The following is a 23,059-nucleotide window of genomic DNA, read 5'->3' on the forward strand; positions in this document are numbered from 1 at the left end:
TTATTGTCCTGCCAACCAGCAGATTACTTTCTTGAGGGTGAGGGAGGGAGCCTGCTACCTGTGCTGCAGTGAGCAGAATCAACCCCCAGTAGGCATGGGCACAACCGTCCCTGAGGGCCGCACTCTGCCAGAGCCCCCAGCTTCAGGAAGTGGCGGCTCCCAGCTGTGAATCTCCGTGTTGGAAGACAACAGTGGCCCCACCTTTCCCCGTCACTCCTTCCTGCCACCTCTGTCCCCTCACCTGAGACCTGGGGTAACAAAGGTCCCTCCAGGCCTGTGTGTGCAGGTGGGAGCCATGGGGTGGACCCAGCCTCCAGCCCAGCCTGAGGGGCAACAGGCTAGGGTCTGTACTCACAAGAGTCCCACATGGATCTGCGGGTCTCCGTTACTGGCCGTGTCTCCGTAGGCAGGCTCCTCGGCATCTTCGTTCCTGAACACAGGGGTAAAAGCAACCAACTTCATTCCAGAGGGAACCGATGGCTACAGATTCTGCAGGAGCTCCCTCATGCTAAAAGAGGGCTTTATTAAGTTGTGACGTAAGTCAATGAGGTCATAATGTGTCTGAAGGAACAGGGCAGGCCCCCAGAATCCATGAGGCATCTTACTGGGTACCTGCCTACAAACTGCTGGGTTTTTTGTTGTTGTTGTTTTATTTTGTTTTGTTTCAGAGACAGAGTCTGGCTCTGTGGCCCAGGCTGGAGTACACTGGTGCAATCTCGGCTCATTGCAACCTCCGCCTGCTGGGCTCAAGCAATTCTCCTGCCTCAGCCTCCCCAGCAGCTGGGACTACAGGCACCCGCCACCACGCCCAGCTAATTTTTGTATTTTTAGTAGAGGCAGGGCTTCACCATGTTGGCCAGCCTGGTCTTGAACTTCTGACCTCAGGTGATCCGCCCACCTCAGCCTCCCAAAGTGCTGGGATTAAAGGCGTGAGCCACTGCACCCAGCCTATTTCTTTTTTATGTTGTTCTTGTTTTAGGAAAATAACTTTGCAGCTGGGCACGATGGCTCATGTCTGTAATCCCAGCACTTTGGGAGGCTGAGGCGGGTGGATCACTTGAAGCCAGGAGTTCAAGACCAGCCTGGCCAACATTGTGAAACCCTGTCTCTATTAAAAATACAAAAGTTAGCCAAGTGTGGAGGAGTAGATCTATAATGCCAACACTGGGGAGGCGGAGGCGGGCCGATCACTTGAGCTCAGGAGTTCAAGACCAGCCTGGGCAACATGATGAAACCCCATCTCTACTAAAAATACAAAAATTAGCCAGGCACGATGGTGTATGCCTGTAATCCCAGATACCTGTGGGACTGAAGTGGGAGAATTGCTTGAGCCCAAGAGTTGGAGGCTGCAGTGAGCTATGATTGCACCACTGCACTCCAGCCTGGGCAACAGCAAGAGCCTGTCTCAAACAAACAAACAAACAACAAATAAAAGAAGAAAGTAACTGTGCACACCTTTCAAAACTACATGTGATACTTGAATTGTATGAAAAAATAATGACATCAAAGATGCCCGATCAAAATAAAGCATGGAATTCCAAAAGGTGCTGTGTCATTGTGAAACCATTCCTATAGCTAAGAAAACAAGAAGGGAGGGAGGGAGGAAATTCATTTCTAATGAATGAATGTTCTTTCCAGCAAAGCAGGGCTCTCCCATACACTGATTCTCCTTTTTGAGCTCCATCAGACCCAAGCCTTAGGCCCCGAGGGTCAGGGAGAAAGATTTCTTTCTAAAACCCAATCACCCAAAGGTGAAAGAAGCTAGAAAAATATCCTACCCCTGGAAAAATAAAGCGTCAATGTACGAAAGTTTCAGTACGGCATCTTTTTGTGATTGCCAGTAACACAGGTGATTCTGCGTAGGAAGAAGGAAATAGTAAGACTGGCTTCACACCTTTTGGTTAGAGGTTCAAACACCCCACTGTCGCTGGCTAGTGAATAATCCGACAGGCATGCGGAGATGCGGCGTGCCCTCCTCTCCAACCTCTTGGCACTGTCTTCTCGAAGAGTCACTGCTGCAAGTAAGGGACACACACAGGGTCAGGAAATAACAGCACCGGGGACCGGGGTCCTTGACGCTGGAGCACACACTGCGTCACTGAGTGTTCCAGAGACTCGCCGGGACATGCACACACAGAGACATGCTGCGCTCCAGTCGTTTTTCACATTGGAAAATTGAAGAAATGAACTTCTGGCTACCTCTTGGATTCATAAATCTATTTCCACCCCCTTAATGAGCACACAGAACATAAGATGATGATGAGAAGCCCCTCCAATGGCGCCTTCCGAAAGCCGCTCACGCTCACGAGACAGGAAAGCAGCATTAGCCCGATGGGAACAGCAGCAGCGCTCGCCAAGACGTCATGGTTTTCACTGCCTTCTTTATGCTGTCGGGTATTTCCCATGTTTCATACAACAAATACTGCTTTTATACTCAGGAAGAAAACATTTTAATTATCCAAATAAACCCTAGAAAAATTAGCAACCTTCAAAGCAGAGGACACAGTTGAACCCACACTCATCCTCTGAAAATGCCACCTGGGAGGCCTGTGGCCCCGGGGGAGGAAGCTGGGGCTCAAGCCTGGCTGTCTCAGTGACCGCAGGCAGGAGCCTTCCCAGGCGCCCTTCTGGGTTAGCATGCTACTATTCCTGGGCTGCTTATTTTTATCTTTCACATCTATTTTACTCAAGAGCCAAAAATAGCCATTGAAATGTTTCCTTTTAACATTTCATCAGCCGTTTCTACCCATTTCCTCATAGCAGTAAGTTCCTTTTAACAAAACCAATACAAACGGGTATAGAATCTTCCTGCGCTAGCTAAATGCAACTGTGAGCCCAGGAGTCTGTTTTCTGGAGGGTGTGCTCGGCTGGAACATGGAATCAAATTGGAAGCCCCAGCTGGGCACTCCACCACCACTCAAAGCCAGCTCCCACTTCCATCTCCGCACTTCTCTTTGGCTAAGTTCTAGAAACGGAAAGTGTTGACCTTTGTGCCTTCCTAAACTGAGTCCACTGGTGACCATCTCTCCTTTCAACCAAATTATCATCCATACCAATGAATCACAAACATGTTCAACAGCACATGGAACACATGGGGCTGTGGCCTTTGGCCTCGCGAGGTCAAGTGGAGGCCAAGTGCAACTTCCAAAGGTCTGCCATACCACGTCTGGGGAATTTGCTGCTTCTCCCCCATCAGCCAGGGCTGGAAGCCGGCCTCCATCCTGGGGTGGCCAGAGGCACTGCCTCTCAGACAGCTCAGGACTCCAGAGGCCAGCTCTCCTCTTTATCCCTGCCACATGGAAGAACCCAAACACCTGGCCCTCAACTGCAAATGGAAGCCCCCCATCCACTGCATCAATCCCAAGCAAAGGAAACTACCACTACCATTTACATTCCCAGCCCTGACACGTGCAGTCCCCAGACCCAACTGTAGATGCCTGCAAGGAAACAGCACCAGGTAACGAGCCTAAGCACCTGCAACCACCCCAACCCAGGGCACAAGTCTGGCCATGTTTCCCTCTCATCATTGCCATAGAAGTCAATGCAGAGAGGAAAGAAATGAAGGAGCTAATCCTCGAAGCCCAGGCTGAGTCACCGGACCCACAGGGTAGGTGGAAGTAGGAATTGCCAGGAGCAAGTCCCATCGGCAACTGCCCCGGCTGAGAAAAAGCACAGACTCCACGCTCCACACCCTGGACTCCTGCCCTGGGGCCTCAAGGCACAGAGGCGGACCCTCAGGAGCAGTGCTAGGGAGACAAGGGTCAAATCTTCCCCATGTTCATGTGAAAATCTCTTTACTCCCTTTTCATCATTCAAGACAGACAGACAGTAAGAGCCAAGGATGTGAACACTGCTTGGCAAAAAGGAAGAAAATATAGAAAAAACCACAGCATAGCAAAGCTGCCAGGTGGCACATGACAGCAATGAACACTATTACATTCCAGAAACAAACACATACAGGGAATGAACAGTGAAAGCTTCTAGGAAAGTTCTTAAACAGCTTTAGTAGCTGCCATGAATATTAACAATGAGATAACGATAAGGCCAATTGCTAAGTTGCATTGAAGCACAGCTATAAGATAACCCTCCTTGGCCACACCCCAGCCATCCTGAACACGTCCATTCACAGCACAAAGGTGTGCCTGGGGCCTGAGCAACAACACTGAGCGAGGGGACTCCCAAGGCCACTTACAGTGAGCACTTCTGTCGAGCCGCATGAGAAGAGATTAAAAAAAAAAAAAAAAAGCACAAAGTGAAAACACTGGAGAATTTAAGCCAACAACATTAAATGGAGTATCAATATCGTAAAAGCATCAACAAATAGATGAGCAAAGTCAAGATTTTTATGGGTTTTGATTAGCAAATACTAATGGGTAGATAAAAATAGCTAAGTATTTCATAATCACAACACATTTGACTTCTAAAATCCAGGGAAGACAAAACTGTAACAAAAACGTAAATAGTATGTAAGATCACAGTGTATTGCCCCACTCCTCTGACCTGCCTTCTGTTTCCTCTGATTGACTGAAAACACAAGGAAAAAATCATTCAGAGGCTGGTTTGCAAGTTTGGACAACTTGATTTCTTAGCTTACAAAAATTTTGTCTAAGACTTGCTGGGGCCAAACTTAGACCGCAATGTTCCAAGCACAGCTGATACATGACGGGGCAGGTGAGGCGAGGGGCCCCCCTGTGTCCATGCCTGAAGCTGGCTACCCAATCTGGCCCTCATTTCAAGTTTCTAAGGACACAAATTAATGTGTCCTTGGAACAACGTAATATATGTAATATGTAAAACCACCTCCAGATGGCAGTATCATAAAAGGTACCGCTAGGCGGCAGTGTCGCCCAAGAATCCACCACCGATGTCATATAAGAATCTACCACCAGATGGCAGTGTCAGTCAAGAATTTATCGGCAGTGTCATATAAGATTCTGCCACAAGATGGCAGTGTAACACAAGAAATAATCACTAATGCACTATGACTCCACCACGAGATGGCAGTGTCTACACACGTAAGCAAATAATTCCCAACCTAAGAAGTTTCAACCATTATAGCATCTGCCAAGGGAAAGCGAAGGAAAAATAAAGAAATCAGGATGTGAAATTAAGTCAGCCCTTCTCCCTCCCACTCTGTCTTTCCTCTGGCCCAAAGTGGTGCTTGGGCCTTGTGCAGATTTTATGCCTAAGTAGACCGACATTCTGGAATCTCAATCCCTTAAGGAGAAGGTGGTGGGAGAGAGGAGGGAGACTAAGAAAAAAGTCCTAACTGGATATTTATTTTTTGACTGGACGGAATAAACATGGAGCAATCAATCTGTGGTTATAAAGAGGAACAAAGCGAATGAAGGATACCTGCATATATGGATTTCAGAAACAATGTATCTTGGGGATACCAAAGTGTGTTTGCAAACACAGGGGCAGACACCAAAATAGAGATGCCAAAAAGCCATGGGGCAGTCTCAGAACATGACGGCCTCTGGTTACGCACGTAAATGCCAACAGACTACTATTTTATAGAGTGATCAACCTATCCATTGATCTGCCAATCTATCTATCTCTTGGGTAATAGAATGGTGGTGAATGGAAGGGGTTACAAAGATCACTGCATACAAGGGTGGAAAAACTGCGACTCAGTCCAGGTATGTGTTCAAGGTCACACAGCTCGAAGTGGACAGGGCAGGGAACAAAAGCTTGGTCTCCCAGGTGCTAGTCTGAAGCTGTTGCCACTACACCACACTGGCTCTGCTCTCTAGTTTTATTTCTACCCTTTGCCGCATAAATACTGCATAGTACGTGACTAGGGTTTCTCAGCCTCAGCCCTCTTGACATTTGGGGCTGGACCATTCTCAAGGCTGGCGGGGTGCTGCCCTGTACGTGGGAGGGTGCTTAGCAGCATCCCTGGCCTACACTCGCCAGATGCCAGGAGCATCTCCCATCCCCTAGTTGTGGCAACCAAAACTGTTCCCAGACATTGCCAAGTGTTCCCCAGGGGCAGGAGGCAAAAACACCCCTGGCGCAGATCCACTATGCTGCACAAATTATCTAGTGCTTGCCTAAACGGAATATTTAAAACGTTTTCGCTGTGCAAATAAAAGTCAATTAAATGTGCTGAACTTCAGGAACGGGAGACCTTGTTCTTGATCCTCTTTAAAACCAAAGGAAGATAAAGTTGCCATGGGTTGGCTCAGAAAAGCACATGGGGTCAATATTCCCTTCAATAGGAGTTTGGTCTTCCAAGCAGGCTACATGCCGAAGGACCCTGGCTCCAAGTAGGAGCTGAACCAACACCGACTGAATGGACGAGGCGCCACAGAGCTCTGTGTTTCTCCATTGAAGAACCACCAGAGAAACTGATTCGGTAGAAATGACTGATACTTACGGGCATGTCTTTTGAAATTACACAATTATTTTCACTTCCACATTTGATAGAATTATGTTCTTGAGAACTATAAAAGATAAAGAGATGTCAAAGCAACAAAAGAAGTCGAGATTTCCACTAGCTACAACCAGACACCAGTTGGCATAATGGTCTCAGGCGGGCACACACTGATGGTTCCATCTCGGCACACATGCTGCAAAGGTCATGAAGGCCCTAGTACATCTCTAGCAGCCTCTGAACGTGGAAGACTGTGTGGTTCTTACCCTAGTTTTGAACAATTAAGTATTTTCTGAAAACAAGCCAAGTACCTAGGAAAAGACAACTTTGTCAATTTCAATGATCTTTCCCCAACACAGACCAGAAAGGGCAGGTGTGTGCTCTTCCCGATGACATCAACATTCCTAAATGTAAAGCTCACCATGGACCTGGAAAGCCAGCGGTCCTCACTCCAGCCCCCCGTGGTTTCCTCCCTGCAGGTAACCCTCGCCCCGCGGGAGGCCGCATCCGCACTTACTTCCACCCACAGGAGCGCTGGCTGGTGGGGGTCCTGGCTCGTGTGGCCCTTCCCCGTCCCCAGGGACCCCGTGTGGCTGAAGGGCCGCCATGCCTGGTAAGTCTTCATCCCCCAAAGCCGAAGCATGCGCCCGCAATCTGTCCAGGGCACCCAGGCCTGGCCCCTCACAGCTGTCCGCCAGCTGCGCCAGCGGTGAGTCCCGTGAGGCAGGGAGGAAGGGCGTATCCAGGGGCGAGCTTGGGGGCGACAGCGAGGATAGGGAGGAGCGGGAGGACAGCGACGCCAGGGACTGCGGTGTGTCCAGGGACCGCCTCTGCTTGTGGAAGCCCGAGGGGCCTGCCGGCTCTGTAAAGGGGGCTTCTCGCCCCAGCGAGTCGAAGGGAATGAGGTCGAAGCGTAGAAGCTGGCCGCCCTCAGCGTCGGGCTTCTCGTACTGCGGGAGGCCGTAGATGTCTGTGAAGCTGACCGAGCTCAGGGAGCCCCGGCTGGAGGCCAGAGACCCGCGGCTGGAGGCCAGGGACCCGCGGCTGCTCCCCGAGGACACCGTCAGGGTGCTGGCACACAGGCTGAAATGAGACAGCATGGCCATCTGAGATGGCAGGGCAGCCACCCCTGCTTACCCTGTGAGCACGGAAAGGGCGGCAGAGAGCAGAGGGCAACAGCAGAGACCCGTGCCCAAGTCCCAGTCCCAGTCCCGGCTGGAACGCATACTAGCCAGGTACACTTGCTCAAGCCATTCACCCCCTCTGGGCTCCCATGGGCTCACTGGGGCTGAGGTGAGAACAGTTCCCACCTTGGGCATTGTTAGGAGGAATATCTGAGAAAATGACACATCTGAGGCCCTTGACATTACGCTCTACTCTACGGTAAGAGATGAGGAAATGTGCGCAGGGCCATTCTTGAGCAGCCAAATCTTACTAGCTTAAAAAATGCATGTGCTTTTTAAAAAATAAAATAAAAATGTGCACGTGTATAGATGTACATTTCTGAAGCTGTTAATTAGGTTACAAAATCCTTGACTACATTTGACTTCACGCCTCTTATTTACCCTGAAGCCAAATGTGGTTCTCTCCATATTCCTTGAGTCATACAGTAGTAGCATATTACAAATATAATGTATCCATTCTCTGTTAACAACACTTCAGGTCAAGCTCCAGTAGGAGAAAAACGAGCTACAAGAAACAAGTTCATGTACCAGTCGTTGGAACACGATGATCAAATACTGTTTTCTCTTTGAAAGTAACCTACCTTTTTAACTGGGACTGGAGGTAGGATGTTAAGCGGGTGGCTTCTTCCAGCTGCATAAGTAGACAATTCCTTTTTTCCTGAAGCAGAATCCTGTAGGTAAGAAAACAGTCGATTAGTACATTTCAAAGACAGGGAGAATATTTTCATAACAAGACATTGCACTATCGATTCCCCCCAGCTGAATTAGGTTGCAATGACCACCCACTCTAAAAGCACCCAGGTCACAAGTGCCAAGATCACAGAGACTGCTTGTGTCCCATTTGAAAAATACTGGCACCCTGAGCAGTGCCTGCTACTCTGTGGAAGCTCCAGGCACTGGAGGGGGAGGGGATGCGTGAGAGGAGGAGTGGGCACAGGGATGGGTCAGTGTGTGGCTGGGTGGGTGGATGAGTGGCTGGCTGGGTGGGTGGCTGGGGATGGCTGCTTGGATGGATGGGAGGAGGAGTAGGTGAGCAGAAGGACAGATAACCAGCAGATGAGCTCAAATGCAGAGCACGCAGTCATCTGTTGAAATTCCTTGGAACAAATCAGATTCCCTCATACTAGGCCACCTTCTAGAGAAGAACAAATATCATTGTAAGATCTATACAGTTAAAACATTAGAAGCAAATGAAACAAAATAGCAGCTGTGGCCATCTCCAGGTCATGGGGTTGGAGGTACTTTTGTTTTCCTTCCTTCTACTTTTTTCTACTTAGTAATTTTCTAGAATAAAATTTGTTCCTACTACAGTAAGCCCACCACCTGGAATCGAGACTACTATGGATAGGCACTCCATAAACAGTTGTTGGACAAGTCCAAGAAGAAATATGTTCGCCTCTAGAAGGAAACGCTCCTGGCTTACAAATCGGAATGACACTGTAGGCCCCTTTAATACCTTCCTCTTTCCACCAACAGGGAAGGGGACACGCCGAAGGAGTTTAACGAGCTTGGTTAGGTGGGAGTGAGAAGAAACCAGACACGGTGTCTGACGGCAGCCTGGGATTCAGAGAATCCCCCCTGGCCAGTCACTCACAAGCTGTGTGGCCTTAGGCAAATGTCTCACCCTCTCTGAGCCCTTAGTTTCATTACCTGTAAAAATGGCGCCCACAATCTCCAGCTCAGTGAACTGATGCTGCATAGATAAAATAATGTACGGCAAATGACGCGTGATCGACAAAGAGCTGCTATGATGACCCATAAAGGAAACAGATGCGCCACCAACTTAGGATAAGGAAGACAAACCATTCTGAGTTTGTTTACAAGTTTCAACCCACATACCATAAATTCTGATAAGCCTTTGTTTCTCTTGATGCAAACAAAATTCCAAATGGTGCCATGCAGAGGTCAGTTGGCAAGAGAGTACAAGCATTGTCCTAAATGGAGCCACGACACAACCCACTTTCAAGTTCAATATCATATATTAAAACCAGTGGTTTCCAAAGCATGATCCAAAGACCCCTGTGGATCCCCGAAACTCTTTCAGGGATCCTATGAGGTCCCATCTTTCCCAATGGCCTATCAGTAGGCAGCTAGATAGTCTTCACGTATTCACTCAAAATGACCCTATCTCAACAGGCCGAATGCGCCAATGACCAAAGCAGCTGCCTTCTAGCCAGTCAGACGCTAAAGAGATGGATAGCAAGGGCAAATAATACCACTCTCTTCACTATAGTTTGTTTCAAAAAAGTTATCAGTCTTAAAAATGTTACTGGGGCCGGGCGCGGTGGCTCAAGCCTGTAATCCCAGCACTTTGGGAGGCCGAGACAGGCAGATCACGAGGTCAGGAGATCGAGACCATCCTGGCTAACACGGTGAAACCCCGTCTCTACTAAAAAATACAAAAAAAAAATCTAGCCGGGCGAGATGGCGGGCGCCTGTAGTCCCAGCTACTCGGGAGGCTGAGGCAGGAGAATGGCGTGAACCCGGGAGGCGGAGCTTGCAATGAGCTGAGATCCGGCCACTGCACTCCAGCCCAGGCGACAGAGCGAGACTCCGTCTCAAAAAAAAAAAAAAAAAATGTTACTAATATTAACACATAATAGGGTTTTTATTGTCTTTTTTTATTTTTTGAGATGGGGTCTTGCTCTGTTGTGCAGGCTGGAGTGCAGTGGTGTGATCAGAGCTCACTGCAACCTCCACCTCCCGGGCTCAAGCCATCCTCCCACCTCAGGCTCCCAAGTAGCTGGGAACACAGGCACGTGCCACCACACCCAGCTAACTTTTGTATTTTTTGTAAAGGTAAGGTTTTGTCATGTTGCCTAGGCTGGTCTCGAACTCCTGAACTAAAGTAATCCCCCTGCCTTGGCCTCTCAAAGTGCTGGGATTACAGGCGTGAGCCACTGTGCCCGGCCTATTGTTATCTTCAATAAATAAATATTTTAAAAATTTCCCAGGGCTAACTTCTAAATTAGTAAATACTGACAGATAAAAATCCACATAAACACTGATAGGTCCCTGGGTGGGGGAAAAAGGAAAAACAAAACAATTAGAAAAAGGAACTTTTAAAAAAATATATAAACAAAAGCTCTTTGGGATCCTCAGCATTTTAACATTGGAAGGAGGTTCTGAGACCAAAATGTTTGAGAACAGCCGTAATAAACTCTTGAGTAGAATTTTCTAAGATTACACTTACCTATAATATTTTAGTTTTTAAGGAAAATGTTTTGATAGCTTGTACAAATGAAAGTAACTTTTAAAAAGCAATTCTGAAGTTCCACTGAGGGGCTTATAGAAAGGCACACTGCTTTGTATGCACTGCCTCATTCCTTACTGGTCTTTGGATTCTATCCCTGCTTTACAGATGAGGAAACTCATATAAAGTAACTAGCCTCTACTACGCAAGTTCAAAGCTCGGTCAGGCTGGCTTGACTCCAAAGCCAAGGCACATTACCAACAAACAGGCATTTCCTTTACTACTGAAAAACATTTCCCCAATTTTCTATGATACTCACATCCTACCTAACGCTTATCAAGGGCGATATCCTCAAAAACTCCATCTTTTTCAGAAGATGGAGAGCCAAGAGTTTTAAAAGGGAGTTTAAAAGGGAGTTCAAAATACACCACTCACTGGGCTTTGGAGTTGTAACTTGGAACCCACTCTCACAAGCACCGGGACACTATTAAGTCACAGAGGACTCCAGGGGCTGAGACGACACCAGCAGAGCGTATCCGGCGGCAAACAGTGACTAGCCCCAGGAAGCAATTTGTTGTAGGGAATTTACCCAAGCCCAGTCCAAGGCTATTAACTTTTTTCTTAATGCTTTTCAGAAATTCTAACCCAACCTGAATTCTATTCGCTCAAATCCCAAATTAATAGAATCTAAATTGAGTTCTTACTGAAAACTGGCTCCACTCTTGAGTGACCAGGGTAGAATTTCCAACCCATTGCTAAATCTATCGGCGCATTCCAGCTCTGTTTTCACACATATGACATACAGAAACATTCATATGTGTGGCTCAGTTTTAGACTGTCTTTAGTCATGACTTATTTTCAGATTGTTTTATCTGTAGTGAAAAAAGTTTTAGATCAAATTCCCCCCTTCTATCCAGTACAACACATTTGTCATTACACAAACAGGTGCATATTGGAGCATGCAAGAGACAGCGCATCTGCATACAAGATCACACACAAGTGCCCATGAGTGCCCACATGTGCAGTCTAATTTTATGCTGGTTATTCTGAAAGTTGCAGATGACTAAAAATGTAACTTCCTTACCAAACAGGGGCCACGCTGGCAATAACTGAGACACCTAAAAACTAGCTGGGACATAAACTGCTAAAATGAGAATTAGACATTTGCCTGACTTCTGTACATATTTTTTTCAACAAAAAGAAAAGGGGATATAGTTTCCTGGCAGAAAACTGGCCAGGGCCCAACTCCTAAAGCACGTAGCCTCGTGTCCCCAGTTCAAAGGAAACGAACTTCAAAGAATATTGACCACTGCTATGAAAAGGAGTAGAAAAGTAACCTAACAGATTAAGAAAATATCAAGTCTAATTTACTGTCTTTATTTACTTTACATAAAGTACTGTATTGTAAAAATGTCATTAAATTATAACAAAGGAAAACGTGACTTCAGGTTCGGCAGAACCAAATTTTTGCTTTTTGATAGATCTTTCCTTTTGAATCACTCCTATAATAAAAGCCGTCATCCTTGGAAAGAGAATTTCTCAGGACGGCAGGCATCTTGCCAGAGAGCCGTGGGGTTCTCTGTTGAACATCAGCATCTTGTATAAATGCCTGCCACACACTAACACGAGCAAGCTAAAATAACAAACGATGTCGCAAGCGTTGACAGGAGCCATCCGAGATTATCTAGGGTATGTGTCCTTCACCTCAATTCTGCTCCCTCAGCCCAGGAGACGTGCACCAGCTCCCTCGGGAGATGCTGGCTCTGAGCAGCTGGGAGGCCGCCGCATGTATCATCTGCCGTGGCGGGAGGCCTGAAGGAGGTGCGCATCTCTCTCTTTCTTCCCCGGATGACAGCCCCAGCCCAGCACATGCCTCCCATTTGCTGCTGATGACACTGCAGGTGAGACAGGCAGACTGGGCCCAGTTCCACAGCTGGCACAGCTCAGCCTTAAGGCACCAACCTCACTCTCTCTCTGTACCTGGCCCATGCCGGATCTCCTAACGCTGCCAGCCTGTGCTGGGGGAAGCCTCCTACCATGTGGCCCCATGCCTGCAAACTGCAAGCACCCCTCCAATGAAGGGAGGTGGCGTGGAGAAATGGGCCCTGTGTGCACCAGCACAGAAGGCCCAGAGCTACAAGAGCCCCACCCCCATGCAATGTGCGTGCAAGTGCTTAGCACATGTGGATGTGCTTTTCCGGCCAAGGTCATTTAATGGCAAATTCAGGAAACACGCTCGGGGCGATCAGGTCCTGATCGAGGGCTCTGAACCCCAGGACTCAGCACCTGGGCTGAGTCCCACGTGAGACCCCCATGTGAGTCAAAGCTGGTCCGGCTTTGCTATCCCCGCCCTTGAACCCAGGCATCGGGGCTAACACTGGCTCCATGGAGGGCTGCAGACGTACGCAGGGGCCACAGCACTCGGGTGTGCTGGATTTCCACGTGGTGACAGCAGCCACAGTCAAGGGAGTGTGGGTGTGGGGCCCTAAGATGCAGGTGGCATTTGTGGGGCCAAGTCCATCCCCCTTCACAGAGAAGCAACAGGAACTCCCAGGCCCTCCTATGCAGAATACACATATGAGAATATCAGGGGTGGAACAGAAGGAAATGGTTAGGTGAAAACAAACGCAGCCGTGCAAGAGCACGGTAGAAAACTTCAGCAGCACAGTTCCTTTCACATTCAGATTCTCCTCGCGGTTGATTCTGGGTGAAGTGACAGGGCATGCCACCATCTCAGGCAAAATGAAATTCACCTGCCTAGGACTCTGAGCTCAACTCTCCAAACACCACCGCTTCCCTCTGAGGCTGCCGTGAGTCCCTCGTGCCAAGCCACAGACTTGTCTCCTATGAAAATGACCCCTGAACATCCAAGCATAAAGGACGCCCAGCAATACAGACAACCATCGTGAAAGAGGAGTAAGAGCATCTGAACAGATCGAATCATCCAAGCGTCTATTAGAGTCTCTGTGGAGCTGCTCATGTGAGCTCAAGGGGGCAAGACCTTAACATGTCGGGGAGGGGCTGCTCTCCAAAGCCCAGCTGACAGCCACAGAGAAACTGCTGTTAAGTGTGGAAAGCAGGCCCAGCCTTTGACACAATCTGCAATCTCACACAGCAAATGGAAACCAGGACACAAGGCGCACGAGGAAAGGCGGAATGACTCAGTGCCGCCCAATACCAAAGCCACCATGCTGGCTTTGCATGTCCTGCGTGGTGAAGGAGCCTCAGGGCAGACCCATGACAGGTGGCCAGCTTCCCAATGCCAGAGAAGAGCAGGCCCTCCTGGCTAGAAATCCAAGTCAGAGAGGAAAGCAGGAGGTGGATACCCACCATGCTCACCACATCAGGAACAGGGAATTCTTCCCCCATGCAACAGAGCTGCCCCGGCCGGAGCAGGACCATAGCCTGCTCAGGGCACTGTCCCACAAAGGCAGGTGAAAGCACGAAGCACCAGCTTTGGGAAGGGTGGGACATGGCGGGAGGTGGAGGTCACCCATCTTCCCTCAGTCCTTCCCCCTTGTCAATCACCTCCTGCTTTGGAGCAGAGGCTCCAGAGACCCAGGGAACAGAAGGCAGTGCCCCCCACTGCACACCCCTCCTGGGCCAGGGAACATCCAGGCAGGAGAGGCTCTAAGCGATCATCAGGAACACCCTCCAGCCACACACAAGCCATCCCGTGGAGTTTTTCCAGCAGGCTTTCCGCTGGAGGTTATGTCACCCCCACCCACCTCTCCGTGGCGCCCTGTGCGGAGGTGGCCCGTGCACGCCGCAGCTCCTCCTCCAGGCGCTCCCGCTCCTCCTCCAGCCGGGCCACATCTCCTGCGGAGCGGCGCTGTGCGATGATGAGCTGAAGCTCCTGCATCAGGGCCTCCTTCTCCTTGATGAGCTGCAGCCGGTCCCTGTCAGCCTCGGCCGTACCTGGCCAGGACTCGTTGTCAAGCCGGGCCAGCTGCTGCTGGATGTTGGCGACTCTGCAAGAGAGGGAGGAAACAAGGACATCAGCCGACTGAAAACGCCATCTTCACACCATCTCCACGTCTCACACTGATTCTGTAAACTCCCTTTGCCAAACAAGTAGTGAAATGATTGCACCAAGCAACCCTTACGCTTAAAAGGATTTGGAAACAATGGGTCCTAAAAAATGGTGCAGAAGTCCTTTCCTGACTGAGATTCGAGATGACAATAACCCCATCGTGCCTGTTCCAAAGAACTGACAGAAAGGCCAGCAGCCCTCAACATGCCCATACTCTGAGTGGCTCAGACTCCTGATTTCCTACATGAAACTGTCCTAGAGCAAGAGGGAGTCTGCTCGTTTCTTCTGCCCACCCTCATCAGTAGCTAAACAGCATGCTGGACCCCCAGAAATGCTGCCAGCTTCCCACCTCCTCAGTTGTGTCTAACCACTGTCAGCCGTCTTAGCAAAATAACAAGAGAGTAATGCACTCATCATCTGGCCTCCTGAAGGAAAGACCTTCAGAGCCCCATGCTCCATGTCTTCTGGTTCTGTGTGCTCCTTCCTGCACCAGAGCCGCTGGCCATACACGAATTCAAAACACCTTTCAGAGAGCAAGTGAGCACTCGACAAAAGCTGAGTGCATGGAACAGTGAACACACACGCCTACAAATATGTGAGAGGACGAGAGGCAGCCCTGTGAGCATGGATGCCAGTGAGAGATGATATGGGTGGATGCAAAGCGCAACAATCCTCAAGGTGGAAAAACAGAGGCTCCTATCAGTTTCCATGCCTCGAAATTTCCAAGTGCTTGCTTGGCAAACAGACTGCATTACTTTTTGTGTCATGAGGTGTTGTCGAATGCAGATTAAGTGAAACAGATGTGGCCTGTATTTTTAAAGTATCCTTTAAAAGTAAGAGTAGAATGTTTTAAGCCCTTTAAGTAGGGTTAAAGATGAGGGATATGTTTCCAGGGAGAAACTAGGAATGGCAAACTCAACCTGAACCCCGTGCTGTGGAGGACATAGTTTGGCATACTCACCCAAAAACAAAATCCAAAGACTTCTCTGAGATCACAAAGAGCTGTGAGAACAGGGAAGTGGCAGGCACACACAGCCCTACATCCTCCGAGGGAGATGCAGGGCAGAGGTGCTCCTGACACTGCCTCCTCCTGTGTCCGTGGTGCACGGCACTAATCAAGGCTGGCTTCCCACCTTCTGGGTCTAGACCTCAGAATCCTTCTCTACACTATGAGCCATGTGGATATCCCCAATTGACTAGCATTGCCACACATGTTAAAACCTGCCACCCAGCCCTGTGCCAAGTCAGGCTCCACTTAAACTAGACACGAGCACATGGACTCATGAGGATTGGGAATGACTCCCTCTCTAGCCACCAAACGAATCTGAAAACCCACAGTTAAGGAAAGAAATGGGTACACAAGTTATAGTTTAAATGTATGCATCTTACTCAAGTCCACTTCAACAAGGTAAAGACACTAGTTGAATGAATGTCAGTAGCTTTATTAGATAAGTTATTTTCTAACTTAAAACTAATTTCTGGAAAATGTCTTGGAAGATGGTGCCAAACCGTGTCACCAGAAAAACTAATGACAGAGGCAGCTGAACAGGGCTAGGAATCCAACTGGGCTTAAGCGTCCACCTATGTCTAATTAGTGTAATTAAAATTTATGGCAGTCATATACCCAAAGCCCAAGGAAAATATACTCCAAGCAAACCCACAAATAAGTCAGTGCTAAATCAGACATTATACCCAATGACATTTCTGGAACATTCTACAGTAGACCAAGACAAGAAATAAATATAAAAGATGAAGAACAATGAGCAAGCCTGTGTCCTCATACTTTTTTTCATTTCCATTTATCTGATCCACAGGAAAGTCTATCTGAGCCCAGCTAAATTTTGCCCAACCATTTTGTACTCCTACTAATTATCATACATATAATATAAACAGACGTATTTTACAAAGCACTCCTTTTGAGTTTTCTGAGCCTTAAATATGAAGCGATCAAGATTCCATTTGAGTCTGCCAGCTCTAGGTTAGCTGCCAGCTGCTAGCCTACTACACCTTCAGCAGCTAGGATTCAAGCTGCTGAAGGTGGCAGAAGATCCAATTCCGGATAATCACACCCTTTCCAGGAAAATCTCAAGTAATATGCACCATCAGAAAAAAAAGAATGAGGAAAAAAATGAATTATAGGAGGGAGGAGAGGCAAAGGGCAAGTTTCAAAAGACCTGTCTGCTGCAGGCATAAAGAAACAGAGCAGCAGCCCAAATTAAACCATGCCCTGTCACTTCCCACATCTGGCAGGAAAAATATGCAAGGACACATGGCAAGGTACGACCTCTCCAGTAGAAATAAAATCTGGATGAGGCTGACTTCTTGCAACCCATCTGGAAATGTTTGGGCTGTGCTGAACACCAGGCAAACATTTCTGTGCCTAAGAATTGTGGGGTTTAATAATAAAATTTCAAAACAATGCAACAATGCAAACAATCTTATCTTCATTTCAGAGCTATATATGAATCTAGAAGAAACTGGAATACATTGGAAAGTTCAATTTCTTTCTTTGTGTCCATGTTCTAGGTGTGAACATTTGGGACCTGCTTCAGCTAGGTCGAGAGAGGCACATCTGTCTGTCTGTCTGTCTGTCTGTACTGGAAGCCAAAGCACTAGGATTCCTTCAACAATCGATTGTTCTTAAGTCCCCGTGAGACAGACAAGACGGCTCTGCCTTTAAAACCGTATGACTTGTCTACCTTGCCATGGGCCGGAAATGAGCCATCTGCAAGGAGTATCTTTAGTAGTTAGGTTTACTTGAAGGAACAGACTTCCTGCCTAAGGCTAAACACAGATGTACTGAGTTTCAGTGCACCTTCTTCTACATCCATGCCAAACAGCTGATCCACCGGTTGGAGCCTCGCTCCAGTGAGTGCTGTTGTTCCAATTTTGGGTATTAAAGGAAAAACAATTTCCAGAAAGGCTTTTCTTTGAAATATCATTTCAGTGAAATTAAATACACGGAAGTAAAGCAAGGTCATGGTTAAAGTTTGCAAAAAAATAACTTTCCCAAGTTTTTTGTAAAGAGAACTAATAGCAGCTTAAAATTAGAGAGGATTTTTTTTTTTCTGTGAGTCAACTATATTCTTCAGTGATTCTTATTTCTGAGGGGTAATAAATTTTACGGCCTATATAAAATCTCTCCCGAATGCCTTTAAAAGCCTTAAAATATATGTCCCCGTGTCCTGATAGTGAAGAAAGCAAATGTTCAATCAAGCATGCAGGTTTCTTATTTATTACGTGATTCCCAAATTCTATTCCCTGAGCAGCTCTAATGTAGACAGACATAAAATATGAATCATTTTTCCCTTATGATGTTTGCCCTAACACTTTTCTGTTACAACCCAGGCACCATTAAACCATGAATGAAAACCTGCATTTATGCCACAGAAACTATTTAGACTCTCACAATTCACATGAAAATCTGAAATACGATTTGCATTTTTATAGGAAAACAATGCATTTTTAATAATAAAAAGTTCTGAGGCATATCAAGAATAATCCCCAATTATTTGAATTTATACCAAAAATCTGCAGTCTACAATATCATTTCTCATGTTCCTAAAATCCTGCTGCTTTCTGGAATAGCAAGCAGAACTCCGGACATCCCACGGTGATGAGTCGTGAGGGATCCCAATGGCACATTCCAGGACACAGTGTCAGCTTAGAGCCTCATACCTCCAGATTGCAATTATGGCTACAGGTTTGATACTTCTTACATTTTCTCTTAGTTTTCTTGTTGCAAATACCCATTTAAATAAAAAGCAAAGGTTAAAGAAAACATCAGCTGAGATGTAAGTCAGATGGACAATGAAATCACTTCAGCTGATTGAACTAAACCAGCGTCCATTCTACTCAACTCTTTATGTCAGAAGTTTGAGAAGTCTAAATCTAGAATATCTGGGATAAGAAAGGTCTACTAATAGACCAATATCTCACCCCGTCCTCAGATTCCCAGCCCTGACATCTTCTCCCTTTCCAACAGACAGATCTTCAGAGAGTAATTTCATCAAATAAAAAGCAGCGAGTCTACAGGCTTCTTCACATTGACCAGATTAGGGAAGACAGAGCCGTAGTGGCAAAGATGCTTTTCCTTGTTTCTCACAACTGTGCCCCACCCCTAAAACCCAGATACGAAGTCATTTGAGAAATGAAGAAAAAATCCAAGTGATTGATCAAATTCAACTGGAATCATAACACTACACTGATCCCCGACAACGGATGAACAGCAGGACTGATCCTGGCAACAAGAACTAAGAGGCAGAGAAACTGGATGGACCGAATGTTTTGTTCCTATCTGGACTGAGAGTGTTTCTATGGTAACAGCTACAGTTTGTGCACAGTTCTGGAACAAGTGCTCTTAAGTTAAAAATAAGGAGCCATCTGCGTCATCGGGATTGCTTCAAGAAGACTTGCTCTTTCAACTTCACTTTTAAAATTTCTGAAATTTTTCAATCAGTAATGTGAATATTCCTATCATTAGGTCTGCCTCGGGAATCTGAAGAGGCATTCCTGAGGCAAGGTGCAAGCAGTCCTTTTGGTACACTTCACGGGACCCACAGTTAAGAACACAAAACTGGTCATCATGACAGTGGTCGTTTGGCCAGAGAATTCTCTAGAAATCATACCACCCACTCAGAATTATGAGTTCCACTTCCACAAACTTCCTTTAAATCCGAATATATATGAAATCCAGCTGGGTGGGGTGGATCACACCTGTAATACCAGTACTTTTGGAGGCTGAGGCAGGTGGATCACTTGAGGTCAGGAGTTCGAGACCAGCCTTGGCCAACATGGTGAAATCCTGTCTCTACTAAAAATACAAAAAGTAGCCTGGCGTGGTGGCACGTGCCTGTAATCCCAGCTACTCAGGAGGCTGAGGCACAAGAATTGCTAGAACCCAGGAGGCGGAAGTTGTAGTGAGTCAAGAACGCGCCACTGCACTCCAGCCTGGGCGACAGAGCGAGATCCTGTCTCAAAAAAAAAAAAAAAAGAAAAAGAAAAAGGAAAAAAAAGGAAAAAAAATCTGAATATATATATATATATGAAATCCTTCATTGTCCAGAATTCGGCAGTTTTGACAATTTCCCACATCTTAAAAACAATCTCAAATATATATGTGCAAGGAAAGACCTCCAAAATGTCTAAGGCATAAACTTCTCCACCATTCAGAAGTGGCAAAGCACAGGAGGTTCTGCAGAGGATATACATGATGGTTCACTTTGTGTGTCAACTTGCCTGGGCTATCGCTTGCCCAGATAGCTGGTAAAACATTATCTCTGAGTGTGTCTGGGAAGGAATTTCTGGAAGAGATAAGCATGTCAATCAGTGGACTGAGCAAAGAAGGTCCACCCTCACCAATGTGGGTGGGCACCATCCAATTCATTGAGGGACTGAATAGAGTAAAAGGGTGGAGGAAGGGTGAATTCGGTCTCTTCTTGAGCTGGGACATCCACCTTCTGCCCTCAGACACCAAAGCTCCTGGTTCTCAGGCCTTCAGACTCTGGGACTTACACCATGACCACCCACCCACCCACCCACTTCAAACCCCACCCCACCCCCAGTTCTCAGGCCTTCAGACTTGGACTGAATTACACCACTGGCTTTCCTGGGTCTCTGGCTTGCAGACAGTGGGACTTCCTGGCCTCCATAATTGTGTGAGCCAATTCCTATAATAAAACAATCTCTCTCCCTTCTCCTCCCTACCCCCACTGTTGTTGGTTCTGTTTCTCTGCAGAACCCTAATGCAGCAGGGAAGCTAAGCTTGCAGGGTGAAATGATTTCAGGAATGAGAGCTGGGAGATTAATGTCCAAGGGCGAAGTAGCAGAACGAAAAGACGACACTGAATAGTGGCACTAATATAACAGAAGTTCACCTGGGCAAGAGAAAAGGGCACATGATGTCCCTTAGGCTCAGAATAAGGGGGCAGGGAAGAACACATTATTTTTTGCAAACACTGCCACTAAGAGCAACGTGTTCTTTTTCACGCTTTGGTGGGTTGATGGGGGTACATGATGCCTTCCTGCTCATGGTACACCACTTCTCCAGGGACAGTCACAGGGATGTCAGGGACATTGTGTCCCAGCCTGATCAAGGGGGCCGAGGAAGAGACCATGGACAGGACCTCAAAGCCACCATGCTTTGCCTGTGGTGCTCAGCACCTGGCTTCTGGAATGTTAATGTTTGTTCTACAAGAATGAGTTCTTGCCAGAGAACCACTTGCCACTGCTCTCTCCCCAAGTCTATATCGTTCTACTCACATGCCTCACTTAGAGGCAGTCCAACAGAACACTCTGAAAACGCCATTGTAATGAAATCGCTGATCTGGTGCTGGGGAGACCTGATAACATCAACCCTTCCTAGTCTTCCGTCTGTCTACAGGGTTGGGCAGAGGGGAGCCAAGGCTGTCCTGACAATGCTACAAGGTATGTAAAGTCTAGGGCCTTGCCCGGGCTGCTGAGGGTTATGTGACCTACAGCTGAGTAGTTCACACGGCAGGCATGCACTTACTGGTCAAGCCTCAGCTATGGGAACCAATGTGGAATGACTGGAGGCAGAAACAATCACGCCAAGGGGACTGGAGACGTGCACTGCCGCATCAGGGAACCAGAGCCCGGAGGGAGCTGCAATCAATGACTCAGTGAACTGCAATCTCTGCTGCAGACTCCACCGACAAGGACACTTCATGGATGTTTCTAAGCAGCTTCAAGTCCACTGAAAACATCAAACTCATGGTCAAAACCAAGATCTGCCTTTCAAATGACCTTCCACTTTACTGTGAGCCTCTGGGAAACCCTGTTGAGGGCCATCCTCCTCCTTTAATTCCAGGGAGAGTACCATCTCTGTCACACGTTCCCCAGGCCAGTCCAATTTAAGAAAGGGGATGTGCTGACAGCAGGAATGTAGGACTGCCAGCTTTTTATTTTGCCAAGTAAAGACTTTGGCAAAAACCAATTCACATCAACGATCATCATTAGTTCATTAAGAGAAAGATGTTTTAACAGAAAAATATATATATATTAAAATATGTATATTAAATACATACTATAACATATAATATGTATTAAATATATAGTAAACATATATATTAAATATATTATATATGTATATGTATATATGTATGTATGTATATCTGAGAATGAGAGAGTTCTTTGAATGGAAAACAGCAAGTCGGCTTTAGGAAAACCTGCCGCTGGCTCTCCTTTTGCCCGTGCACTGTGGACCAAAGACACCTCAGGCTGGGCTTGGGAAGCAGAGGCCTGCCTGTCAGTCAATGGCACCACTCCCTTTTCGTTCCTTCACAGCCACTGGGCCTGTGGAGACAAGTGTCTTCTCAGGTGTACTTCCTCTTCTTGTCTCCTCCAGCCCCAGCCATCCTCTTTCGGACCTTTTACTACACCCCTCTGGCCAGTCTCATCCTCGCCAGGCCTTTGACAGGACTTCCTCAGGCTCAGTCCTGGCATCTCCTCCTTTCTCCCTGTGTTCCATCTCCCAAGGTGAGCCCAGCTGCTCGATGACTTCATCTCTATGCCATCTGGGTTCCTCCAATGGCCCTCTCCACATACCATCATCTGAATGGCTCACACGTAACCTTCCCAACTCAAAGGTCCCAGCATGCCCAGCAATTCCGACCCCTCTTCAGGGCATCGTGGCCCCCATGCCGTGGCCTCCCTCTCTGCTCACGCATCCTCCCTTCCAGCCTGGCTGGCCTTTGCTCTACAATTCCAGGCCAGTCCAGCTGCTGCAGACTGACACCTCACCCCCACTCCTGACTCCCATTCTTACCTGAGAAAGCCCATCCCCAACTGATGGGCGACTGAAATCCCGGCACTCCTTCAGGGCCCACCTCCAATGCCACTTTCTCCCACCCCCAAGGAGAGGACTGATTATGGAGTTCAAAGGCTAGTAGCTCTTTTGAATGTCCATGAAGGCCCAGAACTGTGACTCTGGATCGGTGTGTTGACGTATCACACCTTGAATATAGTCCTTGAAAGGGAGAGACAGTTCCCTGCCTACCTTAGATCCCTAAAAGCACCCATGTCTTGAAGCCCTTTCCCTTCTCAAGTCAAGGCGAGAGACCCCAAGGCTCACACCTGGATGGAGGTTTTGGGAAGGGACCCAGGAGCAGAGCAGTTGGCCTGGAGCTGACCTGGCCCCAGGACTGCCCTGGCTTGCCCAGTCCCAGGGGCAAAGGCCAAACAGCAAACGTAATCACATGGGACCCTCATTTACTCATTCAATAAATATTCACCGAGTATGTAGCTGCTGG

General features: G+C 47.5%; 1 protein-coding gene across 1 annotated transcript in view; it reads right to left on the reverse strand.

Annotated features, from left to right (window-relative positions):
- Positions 1–23,059, reverse strand: part of WWC3 (WWC family member 3) — a 79,582-nt gene that overhangs the window by 16,870 nt on the left and 39,653 nt on the right. The window contains exons 8-12 of the mRNA XM_011950902.1: positions 14,485–14,727; positions 8,145–8,234; positions 6,897–7,462; positions 1,895–2,015; positions 356–430 (exon numbers count right to left, since the gene is read on the reverse strand). Of these exons, the coding sequence (XP_011806292.1) occupies positions 356–430; positions 1,895–2,015; positions 6,897–7,462; positions 8,145–8,234; positions 14,485–14,727 (1,095 nt within the window). The remainder of the gene's footprint in view (positions 1–355; positions 431–1,894; positions 2,016–6,896; positions 7,463–8,144; positions 8,235–14,484; positions 14,728–23,059) is intronic.

Source organism: Colobus angolensis, unplaced genomic scaffold (genome assembly GCF_000951035.1).
Source record: "Colobus angolensis palliatus isolate OR3802 unplaced genomic scaffold, Cang.pa_1.0 Scaffold310, whole genome shotgun sequence".
NCBI lineage: Eukaryota > Metazoa > Chordata > Mammalia > Primates > Cercopithecidae > Colobus > Colobus angolensis.